At 40.5% G+C, this 17,919-nt stretch overlaps 1 protein-coding gene across 4 annotated transcripts in view; it reads right to left on the minus strand.

Moving 5' to 3' along the window:
• Positions 1 to 694: 694 nt before the first annotated feature.
• LOC144497034 (microtubule-associated tumor suppressor 1 homolog) overlaps positions 695 to 17,919 on the minus strand; it is a 131,986-nt gene continuing 114,761 nt past the window's right edge. For all 4 annotated transcript variants that reach the window (XM_078217784.1, XM_078217767.1, XM_078217774.1 and 1 more), the window contains 7 exons: positions 17,264 to 17,478; positions 14,215 to 14,320; positions 13,980 to 14,053; positions 12,527 to 12,622; positions 8,239 to 8,358; positions 4,486 to 4,583; positions 695 to 3,972 (listed from right to left, as the gene is read on the minus strand). In XM_078217784.1, coding sequence (XP_078073910.1) covers positions 3,756 to 3,972; positions 4,486 to 4,583; positions 8,239 to 8,358; positions 12,527 to 12,622; positions 13,980 to 14,053; positions 14,215 to 14,320; positions 17,264 to 17,478 — 926 coding nt within the window. In that variant the 3' untranslated portion in view covers positions 695 to 3,755. The remainder of the gene's footprint in view (positions 3,973 to 4,485; positions 4,584 to 8,238; positions 8,359 to 12,526; positions 12,623 to 13,979; positions 14,054 to 14,214; positions 14,321 to 17,263; positions 17,479 to 17,919) is intronic.

The following is a 17,919-nucleotide window of genomic DNA, read 5'->3' on the forward strand; positions in this document are numbered from 1 at the left end:
TCTACCAACTAGAAAGCAGCAGCCAGCTGGCATATGGCACCAACACCTTTCCAGGCTTGGAAATATATTGCCACTACTAAATGTTGCCGTGTTAACAGCTCCCCTTCTATGAGTTAACATGCATGCAGCAATCACCTTTCTTTCCAGGCAACTATCTCAAAGAACCAATTTCCAGTAATTCAGCTTCAAGGACAGAAAGTAGCTTACAATTGCTTTTCAACATAACCTTGCTCCGCACGGACACGTTTTGTGACAATGCAGGAGATGGGAGGAAAGTTCCACTGTGCTGATCAGTGACTCACCTTTTTTTTCATTATCCACTGATGGATGAGGGCATCACTAGCAAGGCTAGCATTTGTTGCCCGTCCAACTGCTTTTGAACGGAAAGGCTTGTTAGGCCATTTCAGAGGGCAGTTAAAAGTCAACTACATTGTTATGGATATAGAGTCATATGTAGGCCAGATTAGGCAAGGGTGGAGATTTATTTTCCTAAACGGCATAAGATAGATTTATGGGTCACCATTGCCGAGACTAGCTTTATATTCCAGATTAACCAAATCCAAGTTCCCACTATGACAACTGGTGGGATCTGAACCCACGTCTCCAGGGCATTAGCCTGGGTCTCTGGATTACAACTATGCCACCCTCGCCCACCCAGCTTATATTTCAGGAAATCAAAGAGCATAAAATGTTTGATAGAGAAAACAAGTACTTTATTCAATAATGAAGCAACATGATAAGTACATTTACAATGCATTAAGATTAAAAATTATCACTAACAGACAAAGCACACGTAAAATTAAACAACAATTTTGCGAGCTTTGTTGCACAATATTTTGACTAATTGGACTGACCCTTTTGCTATAGACCCCTAAAGCTACATATGAATATCTTGCTTCCAGTTGCACTAATCAAAAATGTCATCCTATAATGTAATAAGTTCATTTTAATTTCAATAGGTAGAGGTTTTATATAATTTAGATATTAACTACAAAAGTTAGAACTGAGCTTCTATGGGTGCACTCGTTGTTAAAATGTTGTAAATACCTAGAACGGTATAACAAGCATCACTATATGGGAACTACCCATTAGGAACTCTGCAACACTCAGTTGGGTTAGCAAATGTTCACTAATTGGAACCCCTATTCAGCAAGGGAATGGAGGCTCCTCCAACATGCATAAAATCAGTTTTAGCAAATATGTCTGCACTGAAGTAACTGCTAATGAGCTGCTCAGGTAACTATTTGCGTTGGCTTACCAATTGCAAGCAAGTTCAGATGGAACCTCATACTTATAGCTGAGTGAGAAAGTGCAAATAAACACCTCATAAAAGTTCAAATTAGGCTAAGGACTAGCATTTTTAATAGATTTCTGAATAATTTGATCAAATCAGACTTGTAACACTGAAAAACAAAAATCAATTAAGATTATGTTCTTCCAAAATCAAAGGAATCTAGGAATATTTTAATTCGCAAGTAGATTTTAATATTGCAGTTTCACATCCACATCTCTGCTGGCCAGTGTCATAAAATTGCATAGAAATTAAGCGTGTCAAGCTCACCAATCAATCCAGTTTCCTAACAGTTCTTGACTCTTATTTCAATCGTTTACAGATAAAATTAATTTTCAATACAGAAAAACAGAAAGTAGATTAACCGAGTTAAATTGGAAGAAAAACAAAAAAACAGTAGAAAGGTAATTTAAAGCTGTTTCACGTTAAAAAAAATTATATCTTGTTTTTAACCAAGATTATCCTGAGAAATTGCAGCATTTTACATCAGGAATTCTAAGTTTGATAACTTGCATGAAAATTTGCAATGTTTCTTTGCCTTATTTTATAAGGAACTCAGCTATTTTGAAGTAAGTGTGAACCAGGGTATGTCACAACATGGTTGATAAAACTATCAAGGTAAGTGTTAATTTGCAATTTGAAGTTACAAAAACTATACAAATTTTTCACCATCAATTATAGCAACACATGACAGGACAGTAGCAAGGATGTCTGTTCACAAATGTACCATTCGAGCTTGAATTTAAAAAATAAAAATTTGACAATATTTGAACTGGCTTAAGTGGAATTGGTTTGGAGCTCACTAGCTCCTAATATATTCAATTTTGAAGATCGCATTTGACAGACTAAATGGTCTTGAAAAATTGCAATGTTTTAAAAAAGGATTAAGTTTGCACAAATTTGTCTTGGATTTGTAATAAGTCAACATTATCCATAGGTGTGCAAGCTTTTCCTTGTGGTCCACATTTACGTCAGGATCAATGTTATCAGTAAATTGCACGCATCTGAAACTGCTGATGGAAGCAGATTTAAGGTTAACCCACTAATGAAGCAATAGTAACTAGCCCCTAATAAACCTCCAGACGAACAAATTTCAAACAAAATCAACAAGTGCTAACAGTATCACATTGCCTGGGCTCCGAGGGTCAGATTGCTAAATCTTAGGGATCTGCATGTGGCTCTAGGTTCAGATACTTGAACAATAGAGTGGGAAGAAAGGATCAAAAGAATGAGGTCAGGTCACCCAGAATGTTCTCAGCAACCAGTTCAACAGAGACAGAAATTTCAGACAGTCTATTCGCCCTTCTTCTCAACTGGAGAATAGCACACAAAGAGGCTGTGAAACAAAACTAGACACGTCAAGACACATTTATACTGCAATGCGAGCATCAATAAAGTACGAAGATTGAAAGATGAGACAATCATTTACATTTCACTGCAATGTTTTTCAGGGTAATCGCAGGTCAAGAGATTTACACATTACCAACAGCAAAAAATATTTTCCACCCTTTCCTTGACAGTTGGGCATATAGAGCTACAACTTTCTTCACAACCATCATCCATCTATGTGGAGAAACATTTAGAACCAACTGAGAAACTCTCAATACTCTTCAAGGTGGAATATTTACTTTCCTGCAGAACTATGAAACAGCCAGATCCTCTTTTGCCAAACAAAAAGGCCTAAAATTTCTCCAAATAGAACAAACACGTCAGCTACATCTGTGGCCTTGGGATTTAAGTGCTTCACCTCCACTACCAGTTGAATGTAAACGGTTACTTTAATATTGCTTTAGTGCTTAGATAAATTGACAGCATATTTGTGTTTTCTTAAAATAAAAAAATTAAACTCCATGGTATTAGATTTTCCTCAAATCAGCTTTCAATAGATCACATTTGCAGATACAGGTGTCTGCATAAACTTGGGACCACTTTCCACACAGCCATTCTCTCAGCATATTTCCCAAAACAAAGAATCTGTCTCTTCTAAATTTGTTCTCCTTCCTCATGCTATATGTTATGTAATTTCAGACTGCAACACAAAAAATTCCTCATTCAATTGCTGGGAAATAACCCAAGCAGCACCTTGCATGCTAATAGTGAAGGTGACACTCAATTCTTCAGCTCAATCTTAAACACTCAGCTCACCAAACACAAATACTCTTCACAAATGGAGGGAACTCAAATTCATCAAATATAATCTACATGCCCTGAGTTTTATTTTAATAGGCAAAAAGGCAAAAGCAAGATTCTTGCTGTGCAAATTAAGTGCTGTTGTGCAACATTTCCTATATACAGTCTCATATACAATTAGAAACACTTAGAAAAAGAATGCTCTTCCATATTCTTAAGCCATATAATAGGACAGCATTTTTACATCATGGTCAACATCCAATAGCCCTTGTTTTGTCACGATAGCCAGTAACAGAGAACAGGTCACTTTGAATGGCAATTCATTTGGAATGTGTCACCTTGGTGATGGTGCAGGGTTAGAGCTCGAGGACACTGAAGTTTTGGAAGGTTGAAAGGAGAAAGAGGAAGTCGGTGACAGCTTCTTGGGACCAAGAACATCTCCATTTTGTAGTTTCCACAAAAGTTCTTCATTTTCCATAGATAAGCGCTTGTTGACTTTCGATTCTTTCTGCAGAGACTCCTGTAAAACCACCTGCTCAGTAGAGAGTTGCCTGCAAAGATACAGAAATTAGAGTGGGTTTTAATTAAAACAGTGCGGTCAACAGACAGAATCAATTCACAGCCTCGTTTGATGGTAAACTTTCATGCTGCATTTATAGAAAATCACAAAGGAATAATCTTTGACTTCCCTTTTTGTACTCATTATCAAAAGGCAGAGAAACATTTAGAAATTAATCAGTTTGCAAACATGCAAAATGCAAAGCAAATTTTCCCAGAATAATTAACCAAATCCAAATTTCCTCTTTACACCTGCTGGTCTCATGTTTTGAAAATTCAAATTCCTTTGTCCCCTTTAATTGTCATGGATGGGTGAAGTAGCAAAAATGAGAGGAACCTATCAGAATTATTTTAAGTTTGCAATCGCATAGCATTTATTGTGCCAAGTTCAAATAACACTGGATACATGCGGATCCAACACTGGTGAAACTGCTTACTGTTCAAACAAAAAAAAATGACTAACCAGCGATTTAGTTAATATGCTGAACAGTACTATATTCACTTACCTAGACACAGCTATGTGTTTGTCCATTCGAGCTTTTAAGTCTTCATTTTCCTGCAGCACAATTTTAAGCTTATCATCCAGCACGGCATGTTTCTCCATCTTAAAAAAGAGAGTTCTCTGTTCAGGTTATAGTCAACTAGCATCACTTTCACTCCTAATTTTTTTGTCCCTCACATGCCTATCTCAGATCATCACTCCAGACTGGACAAGTTCAGAATTATTCTGGTCTAAGACAAATGATAGTTCAAATGATGAGACAAGTTTTGGAGAGGTCCAGGTATGAGAGGGCACAGTGTGGATTCACTAAATGTTGTCTTCCATTAAAGAAACACAGATAGGAATAAACACAAGATAGAGTCCAAGAACAAGGGGCAATTTAATGTACGTGTTAAAACTGTGAACGGATCAGAGTGCACAGATAGAAACTTCTTGCAATTGAAAGATCCAGGACAAAAATTTAAATGCAATGCAAGGGACAAGGATGAAAAGAGAATTTTTTTTAACAATTTAAGGACACAGCTGATGGTAAATACAGAGTTGTTTAAATCCCACAAGGGAAACTGGAAAAAAAATGTCTTTTGCAATTTGGTCTCAGAGGAGGCAAGTTGAAATTCAGGGAATGATGTCCCAGACTGTGTGCTGATCTGAATAAATGTTTAAGAAACAGCACGATGGCACAGTGGTTAGCACTGCTGCCTCTCAGCGCCAGGGACCCGGGTTTGATTCCCGGCTTGGGTCGCTGTCAGTGTGGAGTTTGCATGTTCTCCCCGTGGGTTTCCTCCCACAGTCTGAAAGATGTGCTGCTTAGGTGCATTAACCCGAACAGGGGCCAGAGTGTGGCGACTAGGGGAATTTCACAGTAACTTCATTGCAGTGTTAATGTAAGCCTTACTTGTGACTAATAAACTAAACTAAAGAACATAGAACAGTACAGCACAGAACAGGCCCTTCGGCCCCAGATGTTGTGCCGAGCTTTATCTGAAACCAAGATCAAGCTATCCCACTCCCTATCATCCTGGTGTGCTCCATGTGCCTATCCAATAACCGCTTAAATGTTCCTAAAGTGTCTGACTCCACTATCACTGCAGGCAGTCCATTCCACACCCCAACCACTCTCTGCGTAAAGAACCTACCTCTGATATCCTTCCTATATCTCCCACCACAAACCCTATAGTTATGCCCCCTTGTAATAGCTCCATCCACCCGAGGAAATAGTCTTTGAACGTTCACTCTATCCCCTTCATCATTTTATAAACCTCTATTAAGTCTCCCCTCAGCCTCCTCCGCTCCAGAGAGAACAGCCCTAGCTCCCTCAACCTTTCCTCATAAGACCTACCCTCCAAACCAGGTAGCATCCTGGTAAATCTCCTCTGCACTCTTTCCAGCGCTTCCACATCCTTCTTAGTGAGGTGACCAGAACTGCACACAATATTCCAAATGCGGTCTCACCAAGGTCCTGTACAGTTGCAGCATAACCCCACAGCTCTTAAACTCCAACCCCCTGTTAATAAAAGCTAACACACTATAGGCCTTCTTCACAGCTCTATCCACTTGAGTGGCAACCTTTAGAGATCTGTGGATATGGACCCCAAGATCTCTGTTCCTCCAGTCTTCAGAACCCTACCTTTGACCCTGTAATCCACATTTAAATTAGTCCTACCAAAATTAATCACCTCACATTTATCAGGGTTAAACTCCATTTGCCATTTTTCAGCCCAGCTTTGCAACCCATGTCTCTTTGCAGCCTACAACAGCCCTCTACCTCATCCACTACTCCACCAATCTTGGTGTCATCAGCAAATTTACTGGTCCACCCTTCAGCCCCCTCCAAGTCACTAATAAAAATCACAAAGAGCAGAGGACCAAGCACTGATCCCTGTGGCACTCTGCTAGCAACCTGCCTCCAGTCCGAAAATTTTCCATCCACCACCACCCTCTGTCTTTGATCAGATAGCCAGTTGCCTATCCAATCGACCAACTTTCCCTCTATCCCACACCTCCTTACTTTCATCATAAGTCAACCATGGGGGACCTTATCAAACGCCTTACTAAAATCCATGTATATGACATCAACTGCCCTACCTTCATCAACACACTTAGTTACCTCCTCAAAAAATTCTATCAAATTTGTGAGGCACGACTTGGCCTTCACGAATCCGTGCTGACTATCCCGGATTCATCCGCATCTTTCCAAATGGCCGTAAATCCCATCCCCAAGGACCTTTTCCATCAATTTACCAACCACTGAAGTAAGACTAACCGGTCTATAATTACCAGGGTCATTTCTATTCCCTTTCTTAAACAGAGGAACAACATTCGCCTCTCCAGTCCTCTGGCACCATCCCCGTGGACAGCGAGGACCCAAAGATCAAAGCCAAAGGCTCTGCAATCTCATCCCTTGCCTCCCAAAGAATCCTAGGATATATTTCATCAGGCCCAGGGGACTTATCGACCTTCAGTTTATTCAAAACTGCCAGTACAACTAAGCTAGACTTGCACTCAAGACAATGGCTGTAACGCAATAACATTAATTTAAAGTTTGAACTCAAGCGGTCTTCAGAGCCAACTCACAAAACTGTTCCATAACATCTTAGATTTTACAATCTATAAAAATCCAACAACTGTTAACACAATTCAGTTATGTCTATTTGGGGTTGCTTCCAGGTAAACAAACAGCTTGCTTTTCAAATTGGCATTTCTTCAGACACATTGATGCTGGGAGTTAAACAGCTATTACTGCTGTTGGCTGGTGAAACAATGTTCTGCATGGGTTTTTAAGTGTCTCCTCAAATATGTCCCAACCCCATTTTGGTCTTTCACTTATCTTACCTGACTTCTTTAGAACGGCATTCCCTCAGAATTAATTACCTTCATCGCTCGACTTTAGCTTTGAGTTTAAGAGCAAAATAATCTAATTTCCTACATCTCCACGACACCTCTTTGCAACTCGAATCCCTTTTTTATTCAAATTTATGTTCTGTCCCCATTGTTACTAACTTGCCTTAGAACTCATCAACATATCAAATACACTAGTTCCATTAACAGTCACACTGTCCCCGCTTTAATGATCTCATATTTCCAGTTATATAACCAGAAAATATTCTAATATTTCCATGACACCAACATTTTCTTGATAAATAAGGGTTGTGAAAGTGTGGAACACTTAATGGTCTCTGCTTCAACTGCTATGGAAGAACTGGTTCCATAGGTGACTATTGGAAAAAGGAATAAGAGGATGTGAGAACTCAGCAAACACAAGGCTCAAGCTACTCTATTGCTTGTGCCGAGGATTAAAAAGTCCGATTAGTCTATATTGGTTATAAAAACAGATCTCTCAAAGTTCTATGCAAGACAGTTTACTTTGCGCAGAAGTCACATCTGGTGCAATAAATACGCAAACTGACATGCATATTTCCAGTGTGATGAGCTGAAGTGTAGGAAGCTATATCAAAGATAACAGTAAAAATGTCTTTCAGTAATGTGAACTTGCTGTAGTTAGCAAGATATCTACATATAATCCATGTATGTAGATATCTTGCTCATGGCAGCAAGCTGTATCAGTGGAAATTTCAGATCACGGTTCTAACATCTACAGCACTTCTAGGATATCTTATCCAAAACCCATCTGCGTGACTGCACCTTCAAGTTAAGGTAACAGAAGTCATGACTCAATAACCACCTCCAATGCAAGAATCTGAGCCTACTCTGAATAATGGTCAACTGTGCTGGATTTGGCTTTCCTCCGTCTACTCACCAGCTTTTCCACCTGCATCAGTTTTTTTTCTTGATTATGTATCTTCTCATTTTTTATTTCTAGCACGGCCTTTAAACTGTCCAGTTCCTGTTTCAAGTATAGGCTCAGGGGGTCCATTTTCTACAAAATAAAGTTAAAATAGTGGTTCTCAATGGTGCTTTTGTATTTGCTTCCTCACTTTAAAATAAAAAAGTGTTCTAACATGTGGGCTCTGGGGATTATCGGTTATAACACATCTGGAGACAAGTATAATGTGCAAAGGATTAACTGGATAGATACACCAAGTGAAACTGAACTTACATTAATAAAATGAAAAAGAACATGTTTCAAATTATTTCCAGGCATACGGTTTTTAATTGCTGGCTTCCACGTAAACAATGCATATCTGTCACATTCCTCTTGAGATTCAATAAACTACATTTGTATCGAAGCTTCCCAATGCACTTCACAGGAACATTAGATTTGACACCAAACCAAATAAATCATTAGCCAGATGGACAAAGCTTAATCCAAGATGCAGGAAATCAAGTTAGTGATTTAATTTCCAAAGAGGATTCATTTTTCTTGCATCGAATTCTACCTTTCCACCATCTCATTATCAACTGGACACAGAAAATCATAAAATGACACAAAGTTAACATGGTTTTGCGAAAAGGAAACTATGGGCCCGATTTTACCATTTTGATTCTAAGTGCTGAATCTGGGCGTGATTCAGATCCGACTTGTAAACCCTGTTCTCAGGCACCCCCATACGCACTCAGCCTGAAAAAAAGTCACGAATCTGAATCACGCTGTGGGCGGGGCTTATTGCACTCAAAACATTGCTGCTCCGATCAGAGCCTTCAACTGCGCATGCGCAATGAAAAAATAATTGAAAAATGCTACCGTCACATTGTTCCCAGGCCACAAAAAGCAAAGTGGCCCGGGAATGATGATGCCGCACAGACATTGCCCCATCCCCCATAACATATCTACCCCCCCATACCCCCTCCCCCACAGCTACCCAGACCAATTGTGACCCCCCCTGCCCCACCAGAGATCCATCTGGCCTCCCCACCCTCCTGCAACCAGAGAATGATCGAGCCTCCCTCCCCACCCCCCAAACAGAGAATGATCTGGCCTCCTTCCTCTCCCCCCAATCAGAAAATGATTGGGCCTCCACCCCCACCCGAGAGAGCAATCTGGCCTGCCTCTTTTCCCCCCACCCCCCCCTCCATCCAACCAAAAAGAATGATTTGCTGGTGATAAAGACAGATAGGAAAGCAAGTTGCGAGGAGGATGCAAGGAATCTGAGAAAGGATAGGTAGGCTAAATGAGTGGTTAAAAAATTGGCAGATGGAGAATAATGTGATAAAACGTGAGGTTGTCCATTTGGAAAGACTCTGCAGAACTACTCCATATTAAAGTGAGTTCTAGGTGTCCTTGTACTTGTCAGGGAGAAAATCGGACCTCTCAGGGACAAAGGAGGGGAATTATGCTTAGAACCCAAGGGAATAGGGGAGATCCTAAATGAATACTTTGCATCGGTATTCACGAAGGAGAGGGGCGTGTTAACCGGGAGTGTCTCGGAGGCTTGTGTTGACCCGTTAGAGAAAATCTCCATTACAAGAGAGGAAGTGTTAGGTTTTTTAGGGAACATTAAAACTGACAAAGCCCCAGGGCCTGATGGCATCTATCCTCGACTGCTCAGGGAGACGAGAGATGAAATTGCTGGGCCTGACGGAAATCTTTGTCGCTTCTTTGGACACGGGTGAGGTCCCTGAGGATTGGAGGATAGCGAATGTGGTCCTGTTGTTTAAGGGTAGCAGGGATAACCTGGGTAATTATAGGCCGGTGAGCTTGACATCCGTGGTAGGGAAGTTGGAGAGGATTCTTAGAGACAGGATGTATGTGCATTTAGAACGGAACAATCTCATTAGTGACAGACAGCATGGTTTTGTAAGAGGGAGGTTGTGCCTTACAAATTTGGTGGAGTTTTTTGAGGAAGTGACAAAAACGGTTGATGAAGGAAGGGCCGTGGATGTCGTCTATATGGATTTCAGTAAGGCATTTGACAAAGTCCCACATGGCAGGTTGGTTAAGAAGGTTAAGGCTCATGGGATACAAGGATCGTCCGTCCGTCCGTCCGTCCATCCATCCATCCATGTGATTTGGAAGAAGGTGTAACTGGTGTAATCAGCAAGTTTGCGGATGACAAGAAGATGGCTGGACTTGTGGATAGCGAAGAGCATTGTCGGGCAATACAGCAGGATATAAATAGGCTGGAAAATTGGGCGGAGAGGTGGCAGATGGAGTTTAATCCGGATAAATGCGAAGTGATGCATTTTGGAAGAAATAATGTAGGGAGGAGTTATACAATAAATGGCAGAGTCATCAGGAGTATAGAAACACAGAGGGACCTACACAAGTCCACAAATCCTTGAAGGCGGCAACACAGGTGGAGAGGGTGGTGAAGAAGGCATATGGTATGCTTGCCTTTATAGGACAGGGTATAGAGTATAAAAGCTGGAGTCTGATGATGCAGCTGTATAGAACGCTGGTTAGGCCACATTTGGAGTACTGCGTCCAGTTCTGGTCGCCACACTACCAGAAGGACGTGGAGGCGTTAGAGAGAGTGCAGAGAAGGTTTACCAGGATGTTGCCTGGTATGGAGGGTCTTAGCTATGAGGAGAGATTGGGTAGACTGGGGTTGTTCTCCTTGGAAAGACGGAGAATGAGGGGAGATCTAATAGAGGTGTACAAGATTATGAAGGGTATAGATAGGGTGAACAGTGGGAAGCTTTTTCCCAGGTCGGAGGTGACGATCACGAGGGGTCACAGGCTCAAGCCAAGAGGGGTGAAGTATAACTCAGACATCAGAGGGACGTTTTTTACACAGAGGGTGGTGGGGGCCTGGAATGCACTGCCAAGTAGGGTGGTGGAGGCAGGCACGCTGACATCGTTTAAGACTTACCTGGATAGTCACATGAGCAGCCTGGGAATGGAGGGATACAAACAATTGGTCTAGTTGGACCAAGGAGCGGCACAGGCTTGGAGGGCCGAAGGGCCTGTTTCCTGTGCTGTACTGTTCTTTGTTCTTTGTACATGAATTATAAATGTTAGCATGCAATTACAGTAATTAACTAGGAAGGCAAACAGTAAAATGTAGCAAAGTTTTGCGACAACTGTACAAGGCATTGGTGTGATCATTAAGTACTATGTATAGTTTTGGTCACTTTCCTGAAGGATAGAGATACTAGCATTGGAAGCAGCTCAGAAAAGGTTCATTAGGTTGATTCAGCTTATTCTCGGGATCAGGCATTTGTCTTGAGGAAAAGATTGAACGGGTTGGTCCTATACTTAAGCATTCAGAAGAATGAAAGGTGATCTTATGAAAGCTTAGATTCTGAAGTGGTTTGACAGGGTAGATCCAGAGAATAAAAGCCGCAAATGCTAGAAATCTGAAACACAAAATGCTGGATTAACTTAGCAGACAGCATCTGTGGAGAAAGAGAAACACTTAACTTTTCATGTTTGTATGGATCTGAAGAGGAGTCACAAGGACTAAAATGTTCATTATCTCTCTCTCTCCACAGATACTACCAGACCTGCTGAGTAGAACCCGAGGATATTTCTTTCATGGAAAATCTTTAATTGGGGGGCAGAGTTTAAAAATCAAGGGTCACCCATTTAAGAATGAGGATGAATGCCTTCTCAGAGGATGATGATTCTTTGGAATTCTCTACCCAGAAAGGGTTGTGGAGGCACAGTTATTGAGCATATTCAAGTCAGATCGATAGATTGCTAGATATTAAAGACACAAAAGAAAATGATCCAGTTGAATGGTGGAGCAGGCTCAAGGGGCCAAATGATCTGCACCGACTTCAAAACATTATCCATTTTTGGCTGCCTTATATGTTTTTGTACTTAATTAAAATTAGTTTTCTCCCAAAACTATTCACTTTGCTCATCTCCTTTAAGATGCTTCTTAAAACCTACCCCTTTGCTGAGGACTTTGACTATCTACCCCAATTCAACTTGTGGTTTGGACTCAGATTTTGCTCGATAACACCAACATTGAAGTGTCTTAACACGTTCTATCATGCTAAAGACACTATACAAGTTGTTGACTACTGTGGATGTCAGAAATGCCCCAACAATAAGTGATTGCAAAATTTAAAGAGTTAAATGCAAGTCAAAAATATTTCAACCCCAACACAAACAACATAATTCCAATCTATGGAAAATAGGGGAAGCTGAAGAGCAGCCCCAAACCAAAAAGTATTTGTTGGAAAAATATGGAACTTACTTGATTTTTCTGAACCCGTGTTTTTGTGACTTCCTCTTTAATTTTAATTTCTTCCTTTAAAGAATCATTTTCCTCATTCAGTTCTTTAATTTGGTCCTGAAAACAAATTATTCCGATTAGATGTGGATCCTTAAAATCATTGCATCGGTTTTGAAATGACCACACGAGTACAATTTTAAATAGTACTAAATAACAGAGCGAACCAATGTAGTACAACTTTTTCTGCTGCCCTTAAAGATTTGAAAAGTCAATTAATATCCATTAGGATCCTTGCCTTTAAAAACGGATGCATAAAATCCCAAAGCAGAGCAATTCTGCTAAACCTTTTAAAGATACTAATTACGTTCTAGATGGACCATTATGTCTAATACTGGCATCACAATTCAGAAAGCATGTCACAGCCTGAAGGGAGGGTGCCAAATACATTTAATAAAATGGTACCAGGGATGAAAGACTCAATTTATGGGGCAGTGCAGACAAATTTGAGGTTTTCTCCTTGGAGCAGAGAAGGTAAAGGGAAGATTTGTTAGAGATGGTCAAAATCATTGATGGTTGTAGCAGGGTAAGAAAATTTGGAAAAGTTTTCATTGGCAGTGATTGGTAATAAGAGGGTAACAAATTTAAAAACTGGCAAAAAAGCACCCCCCCAGGGACAGTGGCTTGGGTCACTGTCTGTGCTGAGTCTATACATTCTCCCCATGTCTGCATGGGTTTCCTCCTGGTGCTCTGGTTTCCTCCCACAGTCTGAAAGACGAGCTAGTTAGGTGCATTGGCCATGCTAAATTCCCCTCAGTGTACCCGAACAGGCACCGTGTGGGGCAACTAGGGGATTTTCACAGTGACTTGATTGCAATGTTAATGCAAGTCTACTTGTGACTCAAATAAACTTTACTTTAAATCTTAATTTTAAGATTTCTAATACTAGCAAACTATGGGTATTAGTAGCCAGGCCAAATCTCTCAAATTTGATAGGATATCTACAAGGAGGAGAACGAGAACATAGCACCAATAGAAAGTCAGATATCTCTAAACGGTTAATTCGACATTCAACTGATGACAGACTGAACAAAAAACGAATTCATTTTTGCAATAGAATCTTTCTGTACTTCATTATTTCTGGAAATGATTGCTCAATGTTATTTCACAAATTTGTTGATACTCCTGCCTCAGACACCATTTTGATTTCTCTTCAACGGGATTGGACTCCAAGCTGTAAAAAGTACTACATTGTTGGAGATATTAAAGCATGGTAGTCAGTGGCAGTTTTTGCAGCAGATATTAAAAGATTCTATGGCTGTATCTGAAGTGCATTTTTCCAAGTGCAAATATTTCTCCAAGCAAACTACGTTACCATTCACTTCAGGTGTTTGGTAGTACTATTAGGCAGGCAGCATAGCTACTGTGTCTACACAGTAATTCTAGGTGAAGCATTTTTGCAACAATTTAGACTAACCTGCAATAGCGATTGTCTTTCTTTAAAGCTCTCTTCAAGTGTCTTCTGCTCCAATTCATGTGATCTGGTAAGTTCTACATTGAACAAAATAAAATCTTATTTTCTGTGATCAATCACTTGTACAATGCATTGTATCGTGGGAGACAAATGTTTGTCATGTATTAGATTTATTGCTTTCACATTGGTACTTTACCAGCAAAAAGATAAATGTGTTGTGCTGTTCAGCATTGATTACCTGCTAGAGACTGTTGATATTCATTTTGAAGACATTGTAGGTTTTTTGAATGAGTTGCACCAAGCTCCATTTTATGGGCTTCATGTTTGGAGGTCAAGCCTTCAATCTAAATACAAGAGACACATTAATCTTTCAGCTGCTTGAATGAATTCTGGTACCTTGTAATGTGGAATTAGGAAGTGGTCACTCAAACCATTAGATCCGCTCCAATCGTTAGGCTTACGTTGCATCCAAAATGAATGCAAAACAATTGAATCTGAAGACAAGAAATTATTTCAGCATTTGTACATTCAAAAAGAGTCAAGCACAACAAAATTTCATGTTTTGGTATTGAGAGATCCTCTCAGGTTTACATCAACAGATCCTCTGTGGTTGTGTTTAATCCCTCAACTAATTGAACGGCGTTCCTATGGCCGGCAATTACCTTTTGCAGCCCCAACACAGGATCCAAGAATTGTACAAGAAACTGATGTTATACACAGGCCACTGAAATATTGCACATGCCACCTTACATTTTCTCTTAGTGGAAGAGAAATCAAAAGCACTTGGAACAAAGTAAAGCCAACAACTAGTTATTGGCTATGATCAGCAGTATATGGGTGGCACTGGTTAGCACTGCTGCATCAGTGCCAGGGACCCAGGTTCAATTCCCAGCTTGGGTCTGTGTGGCACATTCTCCCCATCTGTGGGTTTTCTCCGGGTGCCCCAGTTTCCTCCCACAGTCCAAAAATGCACAGGTTAGGTGAATTGGCCATGCTAAATTGCTCCTTAGTGTCAGGGGACTAGCTAAGGTGAAATTATGGGGATAGGGCCTGGGTGGGATTGTGGTCAGTGCAGACTTGATGGGCTGAATGTCCTCCTTCTGCACTGTAGATTCTATATACACATTTTTCAATGAAAAACAAATATTCCACATTTTCCACTAACTAGTGGAATTTTTGTAATGCAGGAGAGGGACTTCAGCAGCAAAGTCTCTAAAAAGTGGGACAGAAAGTGCAACAGCTTAACCCTCTCTCTCGGCTGTTGCTTTGTGGCAGTTAGCAGGAGGGGTGCGGGGGGATTCTTCCCATTAATGTTGAACACAACAAATATTAGACTAGAAAGAGTCCTAAAACTGTGGGTAAGCAATATTTTCAATTATTTACTTGAGCCAGAAAGACTATAGCCAGTGAATGAAAACATTTCTGACAAGCCTTCAAGGCAGAAATAGATAGATTTTGGATTAGTCAGCACCTTCCAAACCAATGACCACTTCCATCTAGGAGGACAAGGGCAACAGATACATGGGAACACCACCACCTGCAAGTTCCCCTCCAAGCTTCTCACCATCCCGACTTGGAAATATATCGCCATTCCTTTGCAGTCGCTGGATCAAAATCCTGGAATTCCCTCCCTAATGGCATTATGGGTCGAGCCACAGCACATGGACTGCAGCGATTCAAGGCATCAGCTCACTACCTTCTCACGGGCAAACGCTGGACAGCCAGCGACACCCACCTCCCACGAATGAATAAAAAAATTAACAAAGGCAGTGAAGGTTGTTATCGGGGCAGGCAAGAATTTGAGGTTACAATCAGATCAGCTGTGAGCTACTTGAATGACGGAACAGGCCACTCCTGCTCGTAAGTTTCGTAGGTATGTTTGTATGGGATCCTTCCAGCTAAAAGCTTATTTTTCACAACTTCAACCCAAGTTGGGGGGGACACTTTATATGCTGCCTCCAGGGCCACAGAAACGGAGAAGAATTTCTAAAACTTCAGCTTGGACAAAGTAAAATCCTTTTAACATTCTCAGACAAGTGATGCAATTAAGTGCCGGTTACACATTGAATGCCAAGAACTGTAAATGACATCACACCTCAGGGAGCAGACTAAGCAGTTCTAATGCTGTGTTGGCATAGCCAGCTTCTTAGTTTCAAGAGCTTTTCTGGACAGCAATTAGCAAATGAAAAATAGTTTGAAAGAAAAAACATGGAAGTCTGAACTAAATTTATTACACTTGAAGTATGCATTCACAGAGAAAACAGAATATCAAACCTTGTGCCTTTAATAGAAATAAATAGAAATAAATGGGGCAGGGCTGAGATAACAGCCTTGATATTCTGATCAGTGACAATTTCACTGCACTCCAAGCCACTCACCATCCTGACTTGGAAATATATCACTGATCCTTTGCAGTCACTGGGTCAAAATCCTGGAATTCCCTCCCTAACGGCATTGTGGGTCAACCCACAGAACATGGACTGCAGCGATTCAATGTGGCAGCTCACCACCACCTTCTCAAGGGCAATTAGGGATGGGCAATAAATAAAAGCGATGCCCATGTCCCACGAATGAATTAAAAAAAACTTGACAAATGCCAACAAGAAATTTGCTATCTCTTATGGTGTGAATTTCACCTTGGATATTAACTTCATGGCAGCATCAGTTATTCGGGATCTCTGATGCCCAGTGCTATCAAGCTAGGAGAAGCAAAATCACACTGAGTAATTCTCAGACTACAGCCCAGGAAGTAGTAAAAAGCACCAATTATCCTTCCATTTTTAATATTTTTCTGAGAATGGAATAAAGGCTGGAACATACACATGGGATTGAGCGGCTCAAGTACCCAAAATAGAAAAATTAAGATTTGATGGAATTGTTTTAATCAAGAGACATAACATTCTACAACTACAATTTGTCAGGGCCAGAGGCTGGTCAACATGATTCAGGGTATGACTAAAAACCCAGTTATGCCACACTCAAAGCAAAACTCAAGGGCTTAAAAAAATGGAAGACCACATCAAGCCAATGATAAAGATTTCCAGCTGCAAGGTCTTCAACAGCACACCATGAAGGAACAGAGGAGGAGTGATAACTTTTGGATGTGTTTAACTGCACATGTGGATGTCAGAAGTTGCTGTCAATTTCAGTGTTGTTTTAACAGTAAATGCTGATAGTTTCCCTCAAATTACTACTGCAATTTACCACTGTAGGTTATATCTTCGAGAAAGAAGAGGAAGCAGAGACGTGGTGCTAAAAAAAGAACAAGTTCATCTAAAATAACTGACCTCTTTTTGCAGCTCTGCTTGCAGCTTTTTGACATCATTTTTAAAGTTTTGCTGTAGATGCTCCTTCTCTGCAGTGAAGAGCTCCTCAAGTCTTTTTTCTAATTCTTCAAGTTCAGTCTGGTGTTCTTCAGATAGCTTTTGAATTACTCCTTCGTATTTGTTTCGTAGTTCCTCTCGGTCCTTTTCCAACTGAACAAAAGTCACGCTCCTCAACTCTGACAAGAGTAGAAGTGATAACAGTGACACAAGACTAACATCACAAAAATATTGTGCTATTATGAAATGGTGGTGCAAATTACCCATGAATCAATTTGGAGGGGAAACCAGTATATAAATCTGTCGTATTCTAAATGTCTTAGAAAAGCGTTTTCACGCGATTTCAGTTGAACTTGTAAACATTTGTAACATTGAGCAAAAATTGTTTTTACAGTAGCAACTCCAGAAGGACTTGGAATCAACAGCCTCGCCACAATATTTTCTTGCTACAGGATTAAAAGAATTAGACACTGCAATGCTAGGCTCCACTGAATACAGCTGGCACGAATCCAACTGACATCATCACAGCTGTTTATATTATACAGAGCAAGCATCCAGCATGCTAACCAGCTTTTACTTCCAGTTTAAAAACCCCAGAATCCATTGCTTGGAAAATGTAC

Source organism: Mustelus asterias, chromosome 1, assembly GCF_964213995.1.
Source record: "Mustelus asterias chromosome 1, sMusAst1.hap1.1, whole genome shotgun sequence".
NCBI classification, from domain to species: Eukaryota; Metazoa; Chordata; class Chondrichthyes; order Carcharhiniformes; family Triakidae; genus Mustelus; species Mustelus asterias.